This window comes from Berghia stephanieae, chromosome 14, assembly GCF_034508935.2.
Source record: "Berghia stephanieae isolate SIO BIC M18660-M18661 chromosome 14, UCSD_Bste_1.3, whole genome shotgun sequence".
Taxonomy (NCBI): domain Eukaryota; kingdom Metazoa; phylum Mollusca; class Gastropoda; order Nudibranchia; family Aeolidiidae; genus Berghia; species Berghia stephanieae.
In genome coordinates this window covers 3,986,703-4,009,228 of record NC_088373.1, presented here as the reverse complement: position 1 = coordinate 4,009,228, position 22,526 = coordinate 3,986,703, and the positions used below count along the sequence as shown (strand labels likewise).

Here is a 22,526-nt window from a genome sequence, read left to right as displayed (position 1 = left end):
CAAATTTCATCGAGACTGGGCCTCGACATTCACCTAAGGAAGACACAAATATTAAATGTTAACACGGATAATAAACACTTCAACAAAATGAAAATGAGAAGTAGTAGTATGTAGTAGTAATAGTAGTAGTAGTAGTAGTAGTAGTAGTAGTAGTAGTAGTAGTAGTAGTAGTAGTAGTAGTAGTAGAGTAGTAGTAGAAGTAGTAGTAGTAGTTGAAGAAGTAGTAATAGTAGTAGCAGTAGTGGTAGAAGTAGTAGTAGTTGATGTGAAATCTGGCGTACGGCAGGGATTCCTCCCTCACCATTTCTGACTGTTACTACTTTCCATCGACTGGATCATGAGAAAAACAACAAGTGGAGAGAGAAACTGGTCTCAACTCAAATTTCATCGAGACTGGGCCTCGACATTCACCCAAAGAAGACACCAATGTTAAGGGGATGGGCGGGTCCTGAAGGCGAAATTCTAAAATGTAATAAGTAGCTGACTTTTAGTGGTAATTTTAGGTTATGTACATCCTAATTAGAGGGAAAAAAATTGAAAACCTAAATTTCAGTTTTTGGTTACCATGGTAACGCCGCCATTTTGAAATTTGATACCCTATAATGAAGTAGTTTTCAAAATGCTAAGGCTTCGCCAAATGACAAGTTATTGACATGAAAATAGGTACACAAGTAGTATTTGAGCCCTTCATTCGAGCTAAGCATCGATTTTCCAATATCTACAATAGTATTATTATTATTGATTTTCAAAGTTCATCAATTTTGAAACATCAAAAATTGACCCATTTTTGGACTTTTGACCCACATTTACGCAAAATTTATAAAATAAATCTGAAATACAAATGCTCAGTTTTATGAAGCTAGTAATACTGTATGCACATGCGAAAAATCATTCAAAATTGTTTACAAATAAAGGAAGAGCAGCAAAACACGGATAATAAAGACTGTTCAACTATGTGAATATGAATATGAAAATGGAACAGTCCTGGAGGAAGTGGACAGCTTCACATACCTTGGAAGTGTTCCACCCATAGGAAATTCGTCACATTTGTTACGATGTAAGCGACAATTTTCTCATTCTGATTTCTGTTGTACATCACAAAATATAAAGAAATGCTTTAGTTACAGCTATAATATAAATACTCAACACTGTGTTGTGGAGCTCACTTGTTACTTTTTTTTTTGTTTGAGTAAGAAAAGTCTATTTTTGTGCTGGGTGGGTGTGGATTTTCAGGGGAAATTCTAAAAATAGCTGGTAATAGGTAATGAGAGAGTTAATGGAGGCACGGGTGAAGATGTAAAGGCCCGTATCAGAAAAGCAAGGGCCGCTTCCAACTCATTTTGAAATATTTTTGGAAATCGCCAGTGATTCCACCGAACTAGTTGTCCCTCGAATAGAGAAAATGCTGGAATGAGATCCTTTTCTCATTTGGGACCCTCTGTTTGGAACGCCTTACCACAGAGCATTCGTGAAAAAGAATCTTTGTCTATTTTTAAATGTTCGCTTAAAACATATTTGTTTCGTCTTTAGTAGATGGTATGAGAAGTAGGATATTTCTGGTTTGTGTTCTGTTGTGTGTTGTGTGTGTGTGTGTGTGTATGTGTATGCTTGTGTGTGTGAATGAGTATGTTTCAGCCAAAGTCGGGTGTCTCGGAGTTATAGCGCTATATAAGTTTTCAGCATTATTATTATTATTATTATTATTATTATTATTATTATTATTATTATTATTATTATTATTATTATTATTATTATTATTATTATTATTATTATTATTATTATTATTATTATTATTATTAAATCTAACACCGTTACAACTTGCACAAAAGTCCCTGTGTTCAATACAAATGTTAAAGCAGTTTTGAGGTACGGGTCGGAAACATGGAGGATGGCCAAGACAGTTATTAATAAAATCCAAACCTTTGTCAACTCATGTCTGCGAAAGATTTTGAAAGTGCGGATATGTGGTCTAGTGGTGTGACACTTGCTTTCGGATCGGAAGGCCCTGAGCCTCGCTCTCCGCATAGTTGAGTCCTTGGAAAAGGCTCTTTACTCACATTCTCTCACCGTACTCACGTGTAAAATGAGTAACTGGCCGTTAATAGCATTGTCTTTGTCCGAAAAATTGTAATATCGCCTAACAGGCGCCATGTCCCGACCTAAATGTTAATTGTTGCTGTTGGCCAGGGACCCATTGTAAAGCTCTTTGAGCACGTTAAGTGGATATTGCGCTATATAAAAGCTCTTTTTGTTTGGAAAGTACATTGGCCAGAGAAAAAAATTAGTAACATGGAGCTGTGGAAGAAAACAAACCAACAGACAAATGCATTAATAATAATAATAATAATAATAATAATAATAATAATAATAATAATAATAATAATATAATATAATGATAATAATATATAATAATAATATAATAATAATAATAATAATAATAATAATAATATAATAATAATAATAATAATAATAATAATAATAATAATAATAATAATAATAATGATAATAATAATAATGATGATGATGATGATATAATATAATAATAATAATAATAATAATAATAATAATAATAATAATAATAATAATAATAATATAATAATAATAATAATAATAATAATAATAAGAAGAAGAAAAGAAGAAGAAGAAGAAGAAGAAGAACACCACCACCACCACCAACAACAATAATGATAATAATAATAATAATGATAATAATAATAATAATAATAATAATAATAATAATAATAATAATAATAATAATAATAAAAATGATAATAATAACGATGATGTGATAGATGATGAAGGGGGGGGGGGTAGGGGGGGGGATGGGGGGTGGCCGTAAAATAAATCGATATATAAATTCCACGATGCAATAGCAAATCATAATCACGTCGAATCACGTTATGTGAACTTATTCTTACTTTCTCTTTTTCAACTTCCTGTCCTCTCTGACTCTCTGCTAAGGTCAATTTGGTGAGCAAGTAGATCGGTAAAATTTTGTGTTTTTATTACTTAGATTTGAAATAAATAGAAGTGACACCGTGTTTATTAATTTACAAATTTTAAATGCGTCTTAATTGATAATAATTCAAGTTTACTATTAGCCGTATTATTTGAAGAACACAACCATCCGCACTGTGGACTGACTGGGAATGAATGAGAATTGAGTCGAGTCCCGGTGGCCAGTGGATTATTTTTATTTAATTTTCTTAAAAGGTCATACTTTATGAAATACTATGAAATGCATTGTGATATAAAAGCAATTTTTGAAAATGCACCCAAGCCTGGACTTAGGCCATTCTCTTTCTACCCCAGCCCCAATCCCAATTGAGAAAAAAAAAAAGGCTGTCATTATTTCCCAGACACCTGTCTGGGCCTGGGGATAATGAAAATTCGTTATTCCCGGACATATATTTGAAGCTCCGCTCTTTTAAACAATTATCCACATTCCAGAATATGCAATGTTTCCAAATGCACATCCACATAAAAATAAGGGAAGTTAATAAAATATCTATAAAAATAAAAACGTAAAATTAACCAACAATAAATCAGTTGTTACTACAATATACACAATATACGACGACTTTGAAATGGATGTCATGGCTGAATGGTTTAGTCGTCTGCCCTGGAAGTTTTACCAGAATCAGCGTTGTGGCTTCAAATCCTGGTTCCGCCACTTTAAAAAATTTTTAAAATTATTATTTTAAAAAAAAAATTCCGTCTTCTTTTTACAGAACATATTGCAAGGGATAAATGTCCCATCCATCCTCTTCCCCCCCCCCCCCCCTTAAAAAAAAAAAGATCTCTCTCTCTCTCTCTCTCTTGGTTCCTTTCTAGTTTCTAGCAAATTGTTATATTTGTCCCCACTCCGATCTCAAAAAGTGTCTAAAAAGAATAAATAATTAAAAAGCAAACAAATAGAAATATTCAGAGAGCGATCAAATGGTCAGAGGAGAAAAAAAACAAACAATAATTTTTTAAAAGTAAAAAACAATTCTAAGAAATTCATGCTCAGAAACGGAACAAAAGGCCAAACTAAAAGGAGAAAAGAATAGACTCGCTCAAAAAAAAAAGAAAAGAGGTGAATAGGCTTTCTCATGCAAAATATGTCTTCTTTCAAAATGTCACAGTAAATATAACGAAGGCATGGGCTGACAAATAAGGCTTGCTACTTATTACTTTTTTTTTTAAAAGGTAAATCTCTCTATTCAAAGTAAGTTTATTAGGGGAAAAAAATGAGTTAAGTGAAACAAAGTAATGATGAACTGAATCGGAGGCTCTCATGAATCTCTATGTCCATGTCAAGGTACCATATAATGGGATGACTAAGACCAGCCCCCGATTGAAAGATATACAACAAATATTTCACCATTCCCTACACTTTAGAAAAAGAACACCGTTTATTTAACGTCAGCCTATACAGATTGGCACCTGGTGTCAAGAGCGACACACGACATGCGGTGTTTGATTAGTTGATGGTCGATGGGACAAATGGGTCTAGATTTTTTCTCTCTGTGATATGAGCCTTTTGGCTTTTTTTTTTTTTTCATCTTCTTCTCTCTCTTTCCTTTTTTCTTTCTTTTGTTTTTATTTTATTTTATTTTCTACATAATTCATTACAAATTCCAATTAAGAAAGATCAATTCATATGCTACTCTTGCAGAAAATTTCTCTTCTCTCTCTCTCTTCTCTTCCTCTCTCTCTCTCTCTCTCTCTCTCTCTCTCTCTCTCTCTCTCTCTCTCTCTCTCTCTCTCTCTCTCTCTCTCTCTCTCTCTCTCCCTCTCTATTTCTAGTTATGATATATTACATAACTATGATAGTTTATACATTATTTTTGCATTTTATTTAAGTTTGACCAACGGATCAATACATGTTCCTCCTTTTTTATAAATTGCCATTATCATCTCCGGTGTCAACAAGTTCTGCTCCTTTATGCAAGTGAAAATTCTTGATTCCCATCGTACAGTGCTCAGTGGTTATTGAAGTGGAGACTTGTCAATATCATTGCTTCTATTTCTTTTTCATCAGAAAATGCTGAGGCAGGTGTTGCAAAGACTTCCCTCTGTTGGGGCCGCCTTGGCACAACAAACACACAGACACTTTGGTGTGTCGGCAGTTGCTGTCCAGAAGGCTGGGGCTTTGGATCCGATTCAGCAGTTGTTTGTGGATAAGATCAGGGAGTACCGAACCAAGTGAGTGAAACATACATAACCTATGAAATGATGTGTATGTAACAATGTGTGTGTCCTCAACCACACCCGGGATCAATCTCAGTCCCTTTGCTTGTGAAGCGAGTGCTCTACCAAATGAGCTGTCAGGACTACTTGAAACCAATGAGAGTGATAACAAAAGAAAAAGAAAACTGGAGAGCTTATAATTATAAACGAATAAAAAATGTTTGACCCATCCTCTTAACTCACTCAACCCTAACACCGACTATATCCATAGTTTACCCGGGTTACTTTTACCCCATGCCTACTTATTACATTTTTCTGAGACAAATTATAGGCATAGTATCAAAGCTAATGTTTTTAGTTTTTTGCATGTTAATGATAGTTGAATAAAACGATCTATGTACATGCTCATTTTTAATACATTTTTACCAAATTTGAACAGTAGCAAAAATCTCTAAGATTGAGCGAGTTAATTGTTTTATCTCGGGGTAAATTACAGGCCAAAATGAGCAGAATTACAGTTTGAGATTCTCCTACAACACATACTGTTTTGATGAGTGTTGTGTACCTACCATCTTTCTCTACCCTTGTACTGGTATGACTATGAGCTGAAAGTATTGTGTGTCATAAGTCAAGTAGTGCTAAATTGAGATTGATTACCAGGTGTTTAACATTGCTTTTGACATTTGTGTTCATTCCCTTCTCTTTAGAAGGAAATTTACCATTTTAACATGGCATTGAATTGTTTTCCTAGTTTCGATTCAGGTTTGCTCTGGAGATATAGTCACCTGGTTTTCAATTTTTTATTTTTTTGGTTTTGATTTTTAAATTTTATTTTGACATTTGTTTTCCCTTCTGTCAAGGTCTGCAGGTGGCAAGCTTGTGGATGCCACACCAGAGACTGAGGCTCTACTGAAGGACATGCTGGGCACCTTAGAGAGATCCTACCAAGCTACTGGAGTTGACATGACTAAATTCCCGACCTTCAATTTCACTGGTAAATTGCCCTGATGTTTCTTCTCTGGAGAATGACATCAGATACACTCCTGGGTGGGGTTCCTGACCTCCCATAGTGGGCAGGGAGGTACTTTCTGTGTCTTCTATCCCCCTATATCTGTTTTCCAACATGCTTTCTGTCTTTGTCTTGGAATGAGATTACTTAGTTTTGTCCAGGCCCTGGCCACAAAAAATGCAGATGACAGATTATAGCGACTACTATTTTTATCTCCTAAAAACTACAATTTAAAAATATTTTTATGTAGGCAGATCTGGTACTGAGAGTTAGGATTCACTCATTACTCCAAGAACTTACTTATCCGAACCAGCGACCACCTGAGCTCTAGCCCTTCGGTCTTGTGCCATGACGTAGAAGTAAGACGTCTTTTTTACTCCAAGAACAACCAATGGGGAGAAGAACGGTTCAGTCATCGATATCCACAGTAAATTTAAATTATTAGAATTCAAATTCAATACACAGTGCAGAGCGGATATATTGTCAGGGCATCAAAGTCCTGATTTTTGTGCTTCATTTCATTTGTGAATAAATATCTTGTATATCGATATAAAATTACCCGGAGGATTTATCCACATAGTGATCTATGAAATGGTCTAAAAAATTTAAGGAAACAGGAATACAATTTATAAATGGTTAACGATATCTTGCTGTGAGCCATAATACAACAGCCAATGAAAATGCAGATATCCTTCTCTGAGTGGCCTGAAGTGAAAGATTCTTCTTAATACTGAAAACAAAGATCCTTCTTGAAGAAAGATTCTTCTTAATACTGAAAACAAAGTTCCTTCTTGACACTGACACTAAAAACAAAGATCCTTCTTGACATTGAAAACAAAGATCCTTCTTGACATTGAAAACAAAGATCCTTCTTGACATTGAAAACAAAGATCCTTCTTGACACTGAAAACAAAGATCCTTCTTGACATTGAAAACAAAGATCTTCTTGACATTGAAAACAAAGATCTTCTTGACACTGACACTAAAAACAAAGATCCTTCTTGACACTGAAAACAAGGATTCTTCTTGATGCTGAAAACAAAGATCCTTCTTGACACTGAAAACAAGGATTCTTCTTGATGCTGAAAACAAAGATCCTTCTTGACACTGAAAACAAGGATTCTTCTTGATGCTGAAAACAAAGATCCTTCTTGACACTGAAAACAAGGATTCTTCTTGATGCTGAAAACAAAGATCCTTCTTGACACTGAAAAACTCATGTTATTTTGTTTGTTTCTTTCTTCTTTTCTTGCCCAGATCCTGAGTTGACTTGGCCCGGGTTGACAGAGGAACAAAAAGTCAAGATGTACGAAGTCGTAGATGCTATAGAAAGCAAAGCAGCCGCTGAAGCTGCCGCGGTCTCAGCTGCAGAGGATGAAAAGTATGATCCATTTGAAGGACTGCCTCGACTATAGACTGGTCTTTTGTATCAATGTTTGTATTTTGGGACTGACTGAATGTGCTGTGTGGGACGTATGAACAGTGACACAAGATTAGAACTCTCCATCTTAAAAAAGAGTTTGTTTTATATGCATCGATTTTTCTTTCAAGTTTTATTGTCAGTAAATAAAAAAGTAGGAAAAGTTATTATTTATAAAATGTAAGAGAGATGACATTGTAACAAAAGTGTGTTTGTGGCGGTGAAAGAGAATTAACTTTTTATTTTTTTGGAAAGAGAGCAGCAGAGATGGTCGTTTAATATGTTGTGATATTTGAGACAGTTTGTTGTCTAGTAGGAAATTTTAAATGAATAAAATGATGTGTGTGCGAGTGTTTGAGTTCTTTTAAAAACTTATTTTCATTTGAATTATCTTATGATGATACAGTGCAGCACAGAATTCTTGGAACACTCTTCAATTTCCCTTTTTAATCCCTCTATTTTCATATTATTAGCAACACAGAAATTTTGGAACAAACTGGGCATTCACTTTCTCGTTCGTTGATAAAATTCTTTTGCCTGTGTATTGAATTGAAATGAACGCTGCCATCATTCTCAGTGTGGTGTCAAATGTTTTAGTTAATGAGTCTAGTGTGCGTTTCTTTTGAGTGTTTGTTTTTTGCATTGGGGGGGGGAGGGGTGGGGGGGGGGTGAGTGTATGAAGCACGTTTGACCAGTGTCTCAAGCCTCACTCTAATTCTAATGTATGGGAGACTATGGAGGCATAGCTGGCCTGAGGCTGATTAGGGGAGGGGAGGATCGAGATAGAGGAGAGGTTTGAGGGAGATTAGTGAGAAAAGTGATAATGGTTAGGTACAGTGATTAGGGGCAGCATGGCTCAGTGGTACAGTCTTTGCTTCATACCCGAAAGGTACCAAGTTCGATCATCCGCCACTGCGCTGTGTTGTCTTGAGCAAATCACCTCGCCCTAGCTCAATTTGCAGCTGACGCCTGGGTTATTCCAGTCTTCCCTTGGAATAGACCCTAGAGACAAAAAATCCCCCATGGGATGAATAAAGGGAATTTTTTTTTTTTTTTTTAATTTACTTGATTTGTAGGGAAAGGCATCACATGCTGAGTGTTATCAATACTGTGATGTGCTGGTTTTATCTTCTTCTTATAGCACATGTAAAGTAGAACCAGAACCTAGTTGAATCTCTGAATTAGACAAGACCCACTAAATGCTACACTTTGTTATGAGACCTTTCCGAAACCATAAAAACTTTCCCCCCCCCCTCAGATTCTTCTTCATATTATTTGTGAAGTTCTCAGCACGGCAATCTCAAAAACTAAAACACAGAAATCTTGAACCTCGTCAGTACTTGGTTCGAAATTTCTGTGTTGCACTGTCATAATGATTATAAAAATAAGATTGAACTTTTATATAGCAGAGTATCCACTAAACATGCTCAAAGCACTTTACAAGCGGTCCCCAGCCAACAGCAATGCTGTAGGACAGGACCTGATGCCTGTTATTGTTAGTGTTAGGCAAAATTACAATTTTTTCCAATAGGGACGACACTGTTAACAGTTAGGTGCTCATTTTACAGCTGAGTACGGTGACAGAGTGTGAGTAAAGAGTCTTTTCCAAGGACTCAACTATGCACCGCTCAGAGCAGGAGGTTGGATCCCGACCTCCCATCGTGGGCAGGGGGGTACATACTGTGTCTTCTATCCCCTTATATCTGTTTTCCAACATGTCTTTGTCTTGGAATGAGATTACTTGGCCCTGGTCGGAGTCCTGGCTGGGAGGGAAACAGTCAAATGCATAGTTATTGTTTTTGGAGATGATATTTTTTTCCTGGTAAATCATCTGTCTGTTATGTATTATTATATTTGTTATTTTTAATGTATAATGTAAGCATTTGAGTGTATTCCTCTTTGTTGGATTTTGTGCTTGTGTCCGGATGAGACTTATAGGTGATCTCAAACTAAGTGCGTTGGTGGTATGCTCTTGGAATCTACATCTGATCCCTATTTGTTCCCAGTTCCCCTTTGTCTTACTTTCTCTTGGGTGCTTTACTTGTAATTCTAAAACTTTTTACTATCCCATTTTCTTCCTTTTTACTGGCGCTGATATAACCTAAATGTGTTACAAGCGCTGTAAAGCCCTTAAAATCAAAAACAAACAAGAGCAGGACGATGCCAGAACCTTCTGATCCAGAGATGAGTGTCATATCACAAGACCACATAGCTGCTTGATGATTGATTAATAAGCTTACTTTTAAAGCATCTTATTTTATACAACACCCAAGTCTCGAAACGCTGATCACATTGAAACAGAATAGAGAGAAAAAAAAATGAAAATTGGATAGTTCCAATGACAATTATTATGCTATTTGACCGTGGGGCATTTGAACCTTGGAACCGCTCACAAAAATTAATCAAGTTGACTCAATAACAACTGCAGAGATGCAAAGTAAGATACAGTAGAGTAAAAAAAAAAAAATAAACCCCAACAAACAAAAAAAAACCCCCCAAAAAACAAACAATTTGAATTCAAGAGATTTTGCTATCTGTTCTTTCAAGCGATTTAAAATCAGAATGTCATTGACTTTCATGAGTTTTCAGTTGCTTATTATTACTGAGTTGCCTCCCTTCTGTTTTGAAGTGAAAAGACGATATTGTCACAATCTGCTTTCAATTTGATAAGGTTGAAAATCACAAACAAATCACTTCTAAAAGAATGAATTTGTCTATTTAAATTGTGAACAAGCACTTACTATTGTGTTTCACGCTATACAGTAGATAGTGTGCGCTTGGCTAAGAAGCTCACAACATTGCCATCCAGAAGTAAAACGGACCAACACAAAAAAACTGTGTAATCTTGGTCGTTTATAGTCTGGTAAATGGAGTTTTGTGAGAATTACTCATAACCGCGGATGGCAACAAACAAAAGACCTGAGTGACCTCATCTTTATTTTATCTATAGAAGCCAGGATAAACTCCGGCTCCATGTGCCACGTGGCTCTGAAGGCTGACTCATTGTCGAGACCGGGATAATAATGTTATAGTGGAGCAAAGAATAATTTCATGCTCCTGTTGAGGTGGGGGGAGTACATAATGTATTTGATCCAATGCTAGGACAATGGATTGATGAGACATGTACGGCTGTCATTCTCCAGCCATCCATTGTGGCGGTTTCAACCGGCGTAGTCTACCTTGAAATTAATGCCATGTTGCTTCTCGAAATGACAGAGCCAGCCAATGCTTGCTAGAAAACTGTTAATCCTAAAAATTAAAAAGAAGTAGGCGTTCTATTGGCGACATAATCGGGTGAATATAGTGGCCAGTCCATGAGGTCAAAGTTCTGTTGCCGTCCATGGTGATTCGGGCAGTGTGTGGACGAGCAATATCCAGCTGAAAATTGAGAAGGTTGTTGTTGGCCTGAAATGGTGGTGTAACGATTGGCCAAATCTAATCCAGATACACCTGGGCAGTACCTCGCTCTCCAAAGACATGTAGTGGTGTTGGATGATGTTTTGTTTTTTGTTTTTAAGGGTTTTACGGCGCTTGCAACACATTTAGGTTATAATATCATTGCCAGTAAAAAGGAAGAAAATGGGATAGTAAAAAGTTCTAGAATTACAATTAAAGCACCCAAGAGAAAGTATGACAAAGGGGAACTGGGAACAAATAAGGATCAGATGTAGATTCCAAAAGCATACCACCAATGTACTTCGTTGAGATCACCTATAAGTCTCATCCGGACACAAGCACAAAATCCAACAAAGAGGAACACACTTAAATGCTTACATTATACATTGAAAATAACAATTATAATAATACTAATACATAACAGAGAGATGATTTACAAGGAAAAAAAAATCCTCTCCCAAAACAATAACTATGCATTTGACTGTTTCCCTCCCAGCTTGGACTCCGGCCAGGGCCAGGACAAAACCAAGGAATCTCATTCCAAGACAAAGACAGAAAGCATGTTGAAAAACAGACATAGGGGGATAGAAGACACAGTGTGTACGTCCCTGCCCGCTATGGGAGGTCAGGATCCCCACCCAGGCCTGTTTTGTTTTTTGTTTTTAAGGGTTTTACGGCGCATGCAACACATTAAGGTCATATCAGCGCCAGTAAAAAGGAAGAAAATGGGATAGTAAAAAGTTCTAGAATAACAATAACAATTAAAGCATCCAAGAATAAGGCAGATAAAGGGGAATTGGTTCAAATAGGGAACAGATGTAGATTCCAAGAGCACACTATCAGTGTACTTAGTTTGAGATCACCTAAATTCTCATCCAGACACAAGCACAGGTCCCCAGCAAGAGGAATACACTCAAATGTTTACAAATCATATATAATACATAAACAAAACATAATACGATACATAACAGAGAGATGATTTACAAGGAAAAAAATATAATCTCCCAAAACTAACATTTGACTGTTTTCCTCCCAGCCAGGGCCAGGACAAAACCAAGTTATCTCATTCCAAGACAAAGACAGAAAGCATGTTGGAAAACAGACATAGGGGGATTGAAGACACAGTATGTACCCCCCTGCCCGCTATGAATGGGAGCCACCCGGGCCTCATGATGGACTCATTTGTACAGTTGAATGCAGCTTATCCAAACCTGGTCAACTGAAATGAATGACAATGCATACGAAATTAATTGCAACAACAACCTTTATTCAAATTCAATCACAATGGTCAGTAATACTTCACTTTAAAATAAATTTCAAAGGAGAAAATATAACAATATTTACAAATTTAAAAATTATTCCCTTGTATCGCCTCAGATAAAAGATTAAAACAATGTAAATAAGTTTCCAATTGAATTGCTATACAAACCTGGGATCTAAAACACTTTTTTAACTTTAAAATCTAAAAAAGTAAAAGATGAAAAAAAAGACTATTCTTAACCAGTAAACTGCCATACACTGGAAAAACTGGTATTTAAAAACTTGACCAGATGACTCGTCCTTCAAATATTGATCACCCTCATCCTGGCCAAAACTCTCAAACTTGGGGAAGACTTCGCAAAGTCCAAAGTTTGAGAGTTTTTGCCAAGATTTGATCCTTTGTTTGTTTGTTTTTAAGGGTTTTACGGCGCTTGCAACACATTTAGGTTATATCAGCGCCAGTAAAAAGGAAGAAATTGGGATAGTAAAAAGTTCTAGAATTACAATTAAAGCACCCAAGAAAAAGTAAGACATAGGGGAACTGGGAACAAATAGGGATCAGATGTAGATTCCAAGAGCATACCACCAATGTACTTAGTTTGAGATCATCTAAAAGTCTCATCCAGACACAAGCACAGGTCCCAACTAAGAGGAATACACTCAAATGTTTACCAATCATATAATATAATATGTAAACTAAACATAACAGAGAGATGATTTACAAGGAAAAAAATATCATCTCCCAAAACAATAACTATGCATTCGACTGTTTCCCTCCCAGCCAGGACTCCGACCAGGGCCAGGAAAAAAACTAAGTAATCTCATTCCAAGACAAAGACAGAAAGCATGTTGGAAAACAGATATAAGGGGATAGAAGACACAGTATGTACCTCCCTGCCCGCTATGGGAGGTCAGGATCCCCACCCAGGATTTGATCCTTTGATCCTTTAAATCGGTCGATATTTGAAGGACAAGTTTTCTGGCCAAATTTTTAAACACAAAAGATGTGCCATGATGGTCCACGTGTCAAATAAAAAAAAAAAAAAAAAAATTCGCATGAAAAAACCATGACTTTTACTTTCAGCTTTAGTTGATTATCACGTATTAAAAGATAATAAGATACATGACATTTATATAAAGCACTTCATCTCAACAAAAGGAACTCTAAGTTGATCTAAGCACTTGACATGATGTGCCGTGGTTATCCAGATATCAAATAATATAAAAAAGACACTTCATAGGAAACAAGCTTCAACTTAAAAGACCTGCCATCGACAACAACCCCCCCCCCCCCCACACCCCTCCTCTCCCTTCACCAAAATACAGAATTTATGAAACACTGCCTCAAATTTGTATTATGTCCTGGAGGTTGAAAAATTAGGGAGCAGGCACTGGTGTAAGATAAAGATCAAATAAAGTGTGTATGATACAGTGCCAGACAAAGCAAGAAAGAAAAAAAACAGTCTTCCACAACTGGCAAGACAGATTTTTTGGGATGGCTTTTTTTGGGTATTTTTCTTTCACTTGAATTGAACAAATGCTCTGCAACATGCCTCGAAAGAAAATTAAAAAAAAAAAATAATTACAGATTGTGTTTGAAAGTATACTTTTGAATGTTGAATATGTCTTTGAGCTTCCTTCAGCTTCAGCTTTTTTTTTTACATAAATACGAAATTGACAGCTGATATGCGTTTCTGGTGGTGGTCTGTGTGTTTGTGAGACAATTCTCCTGACCCTACCCACTCAACAGACAGATTCTAAAGGAAAAATTGATAGTCAAGTTTTGAGAAATACCATGCAGAAAATATGGATTTGAGATGAGTAGAGGAACAGAAATGAATCTGTCTCCTTTTACGAACAAATTTGTAAAAAAAACATACGAAAAAACCTCTCAAAAATCAAATAAACAACCAAAAAAAAAAAAAAAAGTGGGGGTTGTTGTGGGTCAGGGAAGGAGGGCAGTTGGCATAAGCAAAGTCAAAGTTTTGGAGATGTTAAATTCGAAGTCCAAACCAATTTTAATTTTAATTGAATTGCTAATAATTTTTTTTTAAATAAAAAAATTATGTCGTTATAATTATTTTAATATGGTAGAATTTATTACGACCACAGACTATTACACAAAACAAAAGGCATGAGTCGGACAACGTTTTGATGGTGTTGAAATCGTAGAAGTCAAAACCAAATTAAATCAAACTACTTATGTATTTTTAAAAACTTCAATTATAACTTTAGGAAGATCTTCATAACATATTGTCATAGTCTGACCAAATATGTATATAGAATTTTGGCCAGAAAAACTGTCCGTCAAATATTGATAGATTAAAATGATCCTCATGGCAGCAATTTTCAAATCTTGGATTTGGAAAATCCCAGGATTAAGAGTTTTTGCCAAGATGAGGTTTTTAAAAAAAAATTGATCAATATTTAAAGGACAAGTTTTCTACAAATACATATTTGTTCAGAGTACGGATTAAAAATCTCTTATAGTTTTATAATTTTGTAAAAAGCTGCCGATTGGTTAGGTCACATGACAGTCTTATGGGAGTTTTACTGTCATGATTTAACTGGCATTGTCACGGTCAGAATGGACGATTTCTTGCTGAACTTTGCACTGGCTTGGTCCTCGTCGATACAACTGGGAAGTCGGACATGGAGCTCGTATAGATCAGGGACCACTAATTTGACATCATCCTGGAAGTTCAAATATGCTGGTGTAAAATGATTCCATTTACTCATCAAAGTCAATGATAGCATGATAAAAACAGAATAAAAAAACAAACAAACATAATATGCGTATTGTTTTTTTTTGGTGGTGTTTTTAAGGGTTTTACGGCGCTTGCAACACATTAAGGTCATATCAGCGCCAGTAAAAAGGAAGAAAATGGGATAGTAAAAAGTTCTAGAATTAAAATTAAAGCACCCAAGAAAAAGTAAGACAAAGGGGAACTGGGGGCAAATAGGGATCAGATGTAGATTCCAAGAGCATACCACCAATGTACTTAGTTTGAGATCACCTATAAGTCTCAACCTGGACACAAGCACAATATCCAACAAAGAGGAAAACACTCAAATGCTTAAATTATACATTCAAAATAACAAATATAATAATAAATAACAGAGAGATGATTTAAACAGAAAAAATATCAACTCCCAAAACAATAACTATGCATTTGACTGTTTCCCTCCCAGCCAGGAATCTGGCCAGGGCCAGGACAAAACCAAGTAATCTCATTCCAAGACAAAGACAGAAAGCAAGTTGGAAAACAGATATAGGGGGATAGAAGATACAGTATGTACCTCCCTGCCCGCTATAAAGTCAACTACTGCTTAACTCTTTCAGCACCATTGGCTGCACTGTGCGGCCAGAGCAGAATCTGTTCTACTGGCCAATGGCCACAAAGTGGGGCCGGGCTTCAAATGCAAAAACAAGAATATAATCCAATCCTACTTTCTACAAAAGTACTATAAATTGAACCAATGGTATCATTTCTTTCATCAGAACATTCAATTGACCCTAGGGGGGTATTTTAATTGAGATTTTGCTCCAAATTTGAATGTCATTCTCATGCTGCCTCAATCAGCTGTCAGCCATTTTGTGATGGAAATGCGAATATAGCCTCAGCTGAAAGAGTTAAAGGCAACACCGCTTGTTGCTCCTAAATCTTTTTTCTTTATCTCAGTGTGTTCCATTGAGTCAACCATTCTTTCAGGATATGGTGTTAAAAGTCTGTTACCACAGGATTTGCATAAAGGGAGGTTGATGTTGCAAGGGGTGAGGGGATAGTCCACTGACATTCTGATCTTTCTGCAGCAGTTGCAGGAAAAGAATCAAGAAATTTAAGATTACAAAAAAACAAAAAAAACCCAATGGGATAAACCTGGGGGAAAACGGGAGTTGGAAGCTCTGCATCTGACACACCCAGTGGTTGAAGAAAACAATTTGACATTATCACCTCACTTTATGGACATTTTGCACTGGCTTCCTGTCTGCTCTAGAATTTATTACAAATTTGCTTTATTAGGCTTCAAATGCCTTAATAATTAAGCCCCATATTATCCTCTTGAACTAATAAACCGTAAGCCTAAAAACAAATGTCTTCTGTCATCACATGACACCACTCTATTATCAGTACAAAAATACAAAAGCTAAAACCGTTTGGTGATCGCTCTTTTCAATATTATGGCCTTAAACTCTGGAATACCCTAGTGCAAACCCATTAGAGTAAACAAGAATATCTCAAACTTTAGATCTCATTTAAATACCCACTTATTCACGATTTCTTTTACACCATGCTGACTATATTTTTGTTTTCATGTTACACTTGACTACCTGTTTTATCTGTAAAATGCTTTATAATATTCGGTTCATGGAATGCGCTCAACAAGTGAAAATTATTATTATTATTATTATTGAATATTATCATAAAATTCCAATACCTCTGAGATGTCCAGTTCACACTCCGCCACTGACATGACACTGGGCAAGTCCACCTTTAAAACTAAAGCATGTCCACCTCCACCTCCTTCCAGCTGGCATTGGCTCAAGGAATGTTTCGGAGATGCCAATCGGCTGGAGTTGGAGTTTGATGATGACGATAATGATTCATCTTTCAATTCTTCAATCAATCGAGAACCTTTCTTGGAGGACGAGGAAGCAGCTGTTGAATTTCCAGAATTTTCAGGTGTCAAACCTGGGAGGTGAATTGGAATTTGTTGACCATTGGACGACGACGGAGCGCCTTCTCCTGCTACGATATTCGACAGTCGTGACATCAACGAATCATCGAGGGCAGCGTCTGAATCCGCATCGTCTTCTTTCCCCGATTTATTTTTCTCATTGTGTTCTCTCTGTCGATTTCGCAGATTCTTGGCAAAGCTGGATTGAATAAGATTCAAGTCTCCTTTGTACGTGGTTTCTGGGGGTAGAATTTTGTATTTTCTGGTCACTTTGACTTTGTGCTCGTGCTCAATAAAATCGAGGGCCAGGTTAAACAGGGTGCATCGCTCGGCTTTGTCTGCCTGGTCGAGTTCATCTAAAACTTTCTTGTTGAATGCAACGGAGGTGACAGAATGAAAACCTGAAAAATAATTCATTCAAAATCTCATGGATCAAACTCTTAATGTTATGAATGCTGAAGATCAGAAGATTCTATTTCAACTGAGAGCAAACACTGAAGAAAGAAAGAAAATAAGAAGTTTTTATTGGGGTATGATAATGGCACAGTGGTTTAAGGTGTTCAAGTGAATCAGAAGAGAAATAAAATTGAAATGATTATGATGAAAAAAACAAGCTGGTTTTGGCACAGTTCCATTATATACTATTATTATTATTATTATAGCTATTATTATTACTATTATAATAAATATCATCATCATTAATATTATCATAATCATTATTATTATTATTATTATTATTATTGTTAATGTCATTATCATTATCATAGTTATCATATATATGATCATTATTATTATTATAAATATCATTATTATCGTTCAAGTTGTCATTGTTATTATTATTATTATTTTTATGATTTATTATTTTGATTATTATTGTCATAATAATAATAATAATAATAATACACATTTATATAGCGCTCATTCTCGTGTAAAACACAAGCTCTGGGCACTTTACAATATAAATATCAATTTTAAGTGAAAAAATAAAAAAATAGAATAATAACAACAATAACAATTCATAGCCAAATCAAGGATTCATATAGAGTCAAGAAAAACAAATACAGTAAAAATGTGTCTTGAGATTCTTTTTAAAAGTAGGTAAAGACTTGCACTCCCTCAGACCACGTGGTAGTTCATTCCAAATCTTGGGGCCGAAACAAGCAAACGATCTATCACCAAATTTTGTTCTTGATCTTTTTTCCGAAATTTTCGTTTGGTCATTACATGATCTTAAAGTGTAATTTTCAAATTTACACATGACCACGTGATCTGTGAGATATGCCGGTGCTATACCAGCCAAACACTTATAAACAAGACACGCTGCTTTGTAATATGTGCGCTTTTCAATGGGCAACCAGTGGAGAGAGGCCAACAAAGGGGTTGCATGATCAAATTTTTTTTTGCCAAAAACTAATCTTGCTGCACTGTTTTGCAGTAGTTGCAATTGTTTAATAGAAGCCTGAGGCAAGTTGACAAGCAGCGAGTTACAATAGTCTAGTTTCGAAAAAATGAGGGAAACAACCAATGTTTTACATGTTCCAATTGCAATATACTGACGGATCGAACTGATTTTCTTCAATTGAAAGTATAAAGATTTACAGAGAGCAGAAATGTGAGCTGACATTTTCATTTCTGAATCAAAATAGACACCCAAATTTTTCACAGTCTTTGAAACTTTGATCTTTTCACCCCCAATCAACACCTCAAGACCATCATTCACCTTCAACTGCCCTCTATTTCCCACAATCATCACTTCTGTTTTTGACTCATTCATTTTCAACTTGTTTGCATCCATCCACTCTTTCACATCCGTCACACATTCTTCCACACGTTTCACAATATTTTCGAGATTTTTAGTTTTATCAGTAGCATAAAGTTGCGTATCATCTGCATAGAGATGATAGCGCAGCCCATGACCAGTGATGACATTAGATAATGGAGAAGTATACAAAACAAAAAGAATTGGACCCAAAACAGAGCCTTGAGGAACACCAAAAGACAATGTATGTTGACGAGAAAGTTTATCTAAAATCATAACCTGTTGCTTTCTGCCATCTAAATAAGATTCAAACCACTGCAAGACAGTCCCAGACAAGCCAAAGGTTATATTAAGTCGTTTAATGAGAATACCGTGATCAATAGTATCAAACGCCGCCGAAAGGTCTAACAATGTCAGAAGAGAAACAGAACCTTTATCTAAAACATCAAGCAAATCACTCGCAACACAGCACAGAGCAGTTTCTGTGCTGTGGTAAGAACGATAAGCTGACTGAAATTTTTCCCATAGATTGTTTTCATGGAGATGTTGTGAAAGACGTCTGAGTACAACTTTTTCAAGGATTTTAGAAAGAAATGGCAGATTTGAGACGGGACGGTAGTTACTAAGGTCATTTACATTGAGATTTTGCTTTTTTATGAGAGGCTTTACAATTGCATGTTTATAGATATCTGGGACTTGTCCTGAGATAAGTGACTGATTTATAATATAAGTTATGCAAGGTAACAATTCAGGAAGACATAATTTCAAAATATTAGTTGGTAAAGGATCTAAATCACATGACTTCGAGGAAGATGAAAAAATTATTTTAGAAATTTCTTCTTCAGTTGTTTCTTTAAAACAAGAGAATCCCTGTGAACCCGAAAAAGGGTGGAAATTTATATCTTCATTTTGCACGAGGTCCAAATTGTTCCGAATATTCGATATTTTTCCCGAAAAGAAATCTGAAAATGCATCCGGCTGCTTTTCTACCGGGATATTAGTGGGTAGACACATGCCCTTTTCTTCCCCTAAAAGTTCCTTTGAAACAGAGAAAAAATTCCTTAGTGTCCCTCACTGATGACAGTTTTGTGTTATAATAGTTTCTTTTTGCTCTTTTGCAGGTGGTTTTATACTTATGCTTTTTTGCTATATATATCAGCCGGTCAATCTCAAGGCCCGATTTTCTCCACGATGCCTCTGCATTCCTTTTTTCCCTTTTGGCAGTTTTTTCACTCTGGTTAAACCACGGAGACGGTTTCCTGGAATTTATTATTCTAGTTGTGTTTGGCGCATGCCTGTCGATGACGTTGCGCAGTACCTCGTCTGTTTTCTGTGCTGATGGTATATCCATTCTTCCTAGTTCCTCTGACAGATTGTTTTTGAAGGAACTAATGACACAAATAAGCCTCAAGCATTCATAAGCAGGTGCTTCAGAAACATCCTAAACACCAGGTGGCCAGACATTATCACAAAATGTAAAGTGCTTGAGCAGAAGCTGAAATTCTTTTTCATGTTCTTTTTAATTATTTTTTTTTTTGGTTTGTTTTTCTGATCTTTCATTCCAGAAAAAGCCACGACGTCCCCTTTTTGTCAATTTCTGCTCATGGTCCAAAGTCCCCGAGCCCAAATCCAATCTTCACCATTATCGGTATTCATCATTATATCTCCACTACTAAGAGTGAAATAACAGGATTAATTAAGACGCACACACAGAAACATACACACACACATCCACTTATACACACACACATACACATCCACAAATTCATGCATGCATACCTCTATCAGAATCTTTCTCAATGTCCATGATTTCCGTTCCAGTCACAGGCACGGGGTGAAGATTGGATTTCGGCTCGGGGACTTTGGACCATGAGCAGAAATTGACAAAAAGGGGACGTCGTGGCTTTTTCTGGAATGAAAGATCAGAAAAACAAACCAAAAAAAAAAATAATTAAAAAGAACATGAAAAAGAATTTCAGCTTCTGCTCAAGCACTTTACATTTTGTGATAATGTCTGGCCACCTGGTGTTTAGGATGTTTCTGAAGCACCTGCTTATGAATGCTTGAGGCTTATTTGTGTCAGTGCACGACATAACCAATCGGAAGGTGAAAATTTGGATTTGCATTTAACTTTTTTTTTTTTTAATTTTCTGAAATCATATGCTATCCAATGCATTTTAATCTTTATTTGAAGTAAATCAGGTGATTTTTCATGAAGTTATGGTCAGATGTATGGGAAAGGTATCCAGCAACTTTTCTCAAATTTCATATTTTTTCATCTTGACCAGCTGTAAAAAATATTAAGAAGTGAAATTAAGCTTTGATATTTCACGAAGACGTACAAAAAGTGTTGATTAAACCTATTAGGACAAGAACTCATTTTTGATAAAAATTGACCCTCTAACTACACTTGGCAATATCTCGGTTCAAAGCTTTTCACCATACGACTGATTATGTCATTCATTGTCTTAACATTTGTGGTGGTTTTAGTCACTCGTCATGTCGCCATATAAAAGAATAGACTTCACATTTGTGTTGAATATCCGGATTTTATTTTTCAATGTAAGAGCCTTTGAATTCCATTTTGATCGAAGAGTGTTAAAGGGATATCATGCTTTATTTATCCGGCTTTTAATGTCCGTTTGTTCCTCCCTCTGTGAACTCAAGGCTAAGGAAGAAGATACCCTGTGGAGAGTGAACCTGAGACTATCTGAGGTTAAAACAAGTGAGGAGTGAACCTGGGACTATGAGAAATGGACACGTGGGGACAGAAGCTAGGAATATGGGAGGTGAGCGACATTGAGGAATGAACCAGGGATATGGGAAGTGGATACCAGTAAAGAATGAACCTGGGACTACGCAAGGTTTCGGACAAAGAAGTACCGTTCTAGGTTCAATCCCCCACTCCTGCTCACTTCCCATAAGTTTGGAAGGGACCTTTATCATTTGCAACGCTCTGAGAAAGACGACCAAAAAAAAAAAGGTGTCGGAACCAGGATTCAGACACATATATTGTGTATATATAGTAACCTACTATCCATCGAATGATTCAATGATTCGTCTAAAACTTTCTTGTTGAATGCGACTGAGGTGACAGAATGAAAACCTGAAAAATAATTCATTCAAAATCTCATGGATCAAACTCGAAAAGTTATGAATGCTGAAGATCAGGGGTTTAAGAAGACAATGGACAGACAGAGGGACCCTCCCAAACCCCCTACTAGATCATTATAAAAAACAAAGAATACTGGGGATGTAGCAGCTTTCGGAAGGCCTCCCAACGCTTTTTTGAGGCACATCTCGCCAAGATGGCAAAGTAATACTGATTCTACAGTTAATAAGTTAACTTAAACTTACATGCAATAACACTTCAATGCACAAGTGGGGTTCTGGTAGGGCGAAGTGTGCTTTCCCTTCCTTGATTTGTTTTTCAATGAATTTAGAATAAGAGGAAGGATCATTCTCTGCCATGTCGTCCAGCATGCTCCATATCATCTGGGCCTTCGCCGACAATCCCTCTGGGAACAGACCCTCTGTGGAGTTCATGATTCTTGTCGTGCTCTCGCTCAGTGGCTCGTCGCTAGCCTTTCAAATTGCACTTTCAACCGTCAAAAAGGAGTCGGCACATTAAAGGGGCATTGGCATTCACACGGTTATCAATAAAATTTCACCTTTTAAAATAGATTAAACACAACTCAATGAAGGTTTTCCTTAAATAGTTCAAATTTTGTTGTGATTACTTAGCGTTAGGAATGTTTTGGAATGTGTGCTCAGTGTTCTCGAAAAGAACATTCTTCAGACTCTAAATTGTAATCAAGTGAAAGAGT

General features: G+C 36.2%; 2 protein-coding genes across 3 annotated transcripts; one reads left to right on the top strand and one right to left on the bottom strand.

The window, feature by feature from the left end:
- The first annotated feature begins 2,902 nt into the window (after positions 1-2,902).
- On the top strand, positions 2,903-7,957 carry LOC144959710 (ATP synthase-coupling factor 6, mitochondrial-like). 2 transcript variants are annotated; one of them, XM_078892392.1, is made up of 4 exons: positions 2,903-2,970; positions 5,027-5,190; positions 6,036-6,169; positions 7,442-7,957. In XM_078892392.1, the coding sequence occupies exons 2-4, from the start codon at positions 5,030-5,032 to the stop codon at positions 7,597-7,599; spliced, it is 453 nt and encodes a 150-aa protein (XP_078748518.1). In that variant the 5' UTR covers positions 2,903-2,970; positions 5,027-5,029; the 3' UTR covers positions 7,600-7,957. The 2 variants fall into 2 exon arrangements, with proteins under 2 accessions (XP_078748518.1, XP_078748517.1); XM_078892391.1 differs by having other exon boundaries at positions 2,903-2,986.
- Positions 7,958-12,246: 4,289 nt separating this feature from the next.
- On the bottom strand, positions 12,247-22,526 carry LOC144959473 (PIH1 domain-containing protein 2-like). Its single transcript, XM_078892080.1, has 4 exons — positions 22,057-22,526; positions 20,479-20,608; positions 16,701-17,341; positions 12,247-14,954 (listed from the first exon to the last, which is right to left on the bottom strand). Exons 1-4 carry the CDS (start codon positions 22,243-22,245, stop codon positions 14,817-14,819), a joined length of 1,098 nt encoding a protein of 365 aa, XP_078748206.1. The 5' UTR covers positions 22,246-22,526; the 3' UTR covers positions 12,247-14,816.

Excerpts from the sequence above, each read along its gene's own strand:
- LOC144959710 (XM_078892392.1), top strand. The coding sequence starts at position 5,030 with ATGCTGAGGCAGGTGTTGCAAAGACTTCCCTCTGTTGGGGCCGCCTTG. Across the intron at positions 5,191-6,035 it reads ATCAGGGAGTACCGAACCAA|GTCTGCAGGTGGCAAGCTTG; the intron begins GTGAGTGAAACA and ends CCTTCTGTCAAG. Across the intron at positions 6,170-7,441 it reads CCCGACCTTCAATTTCACTG|ATCCTGAGTTGACTTGGCCC; the intron begins GTAAATTGCCCT and ends TTTCTTGCCCAG.
- LOC144959473 (XM_078892080.1), bottom strand. The coding sequence starts at position 22,245 with ATGAACTCCACAGAGGGTCTGTTCCCAGAGGGATTGTCGGCGAAGGCC. Across the intron at positions 20,609-22,056 it reads GCATTGAAGTGTTATTGCAT|AAAAAGCCACGACGTCCCCT; the intron begins GTAAGTTTAAGT and ends CTTTCATTCCAG. Across the intron at positions 14,955-16,700 it reads GTGAACTGGACATCTCAGAG|GATGATGTCAAATTAGTGGT; the intron begins GTATTGGAATTT and ends TTGAACTTCCAG.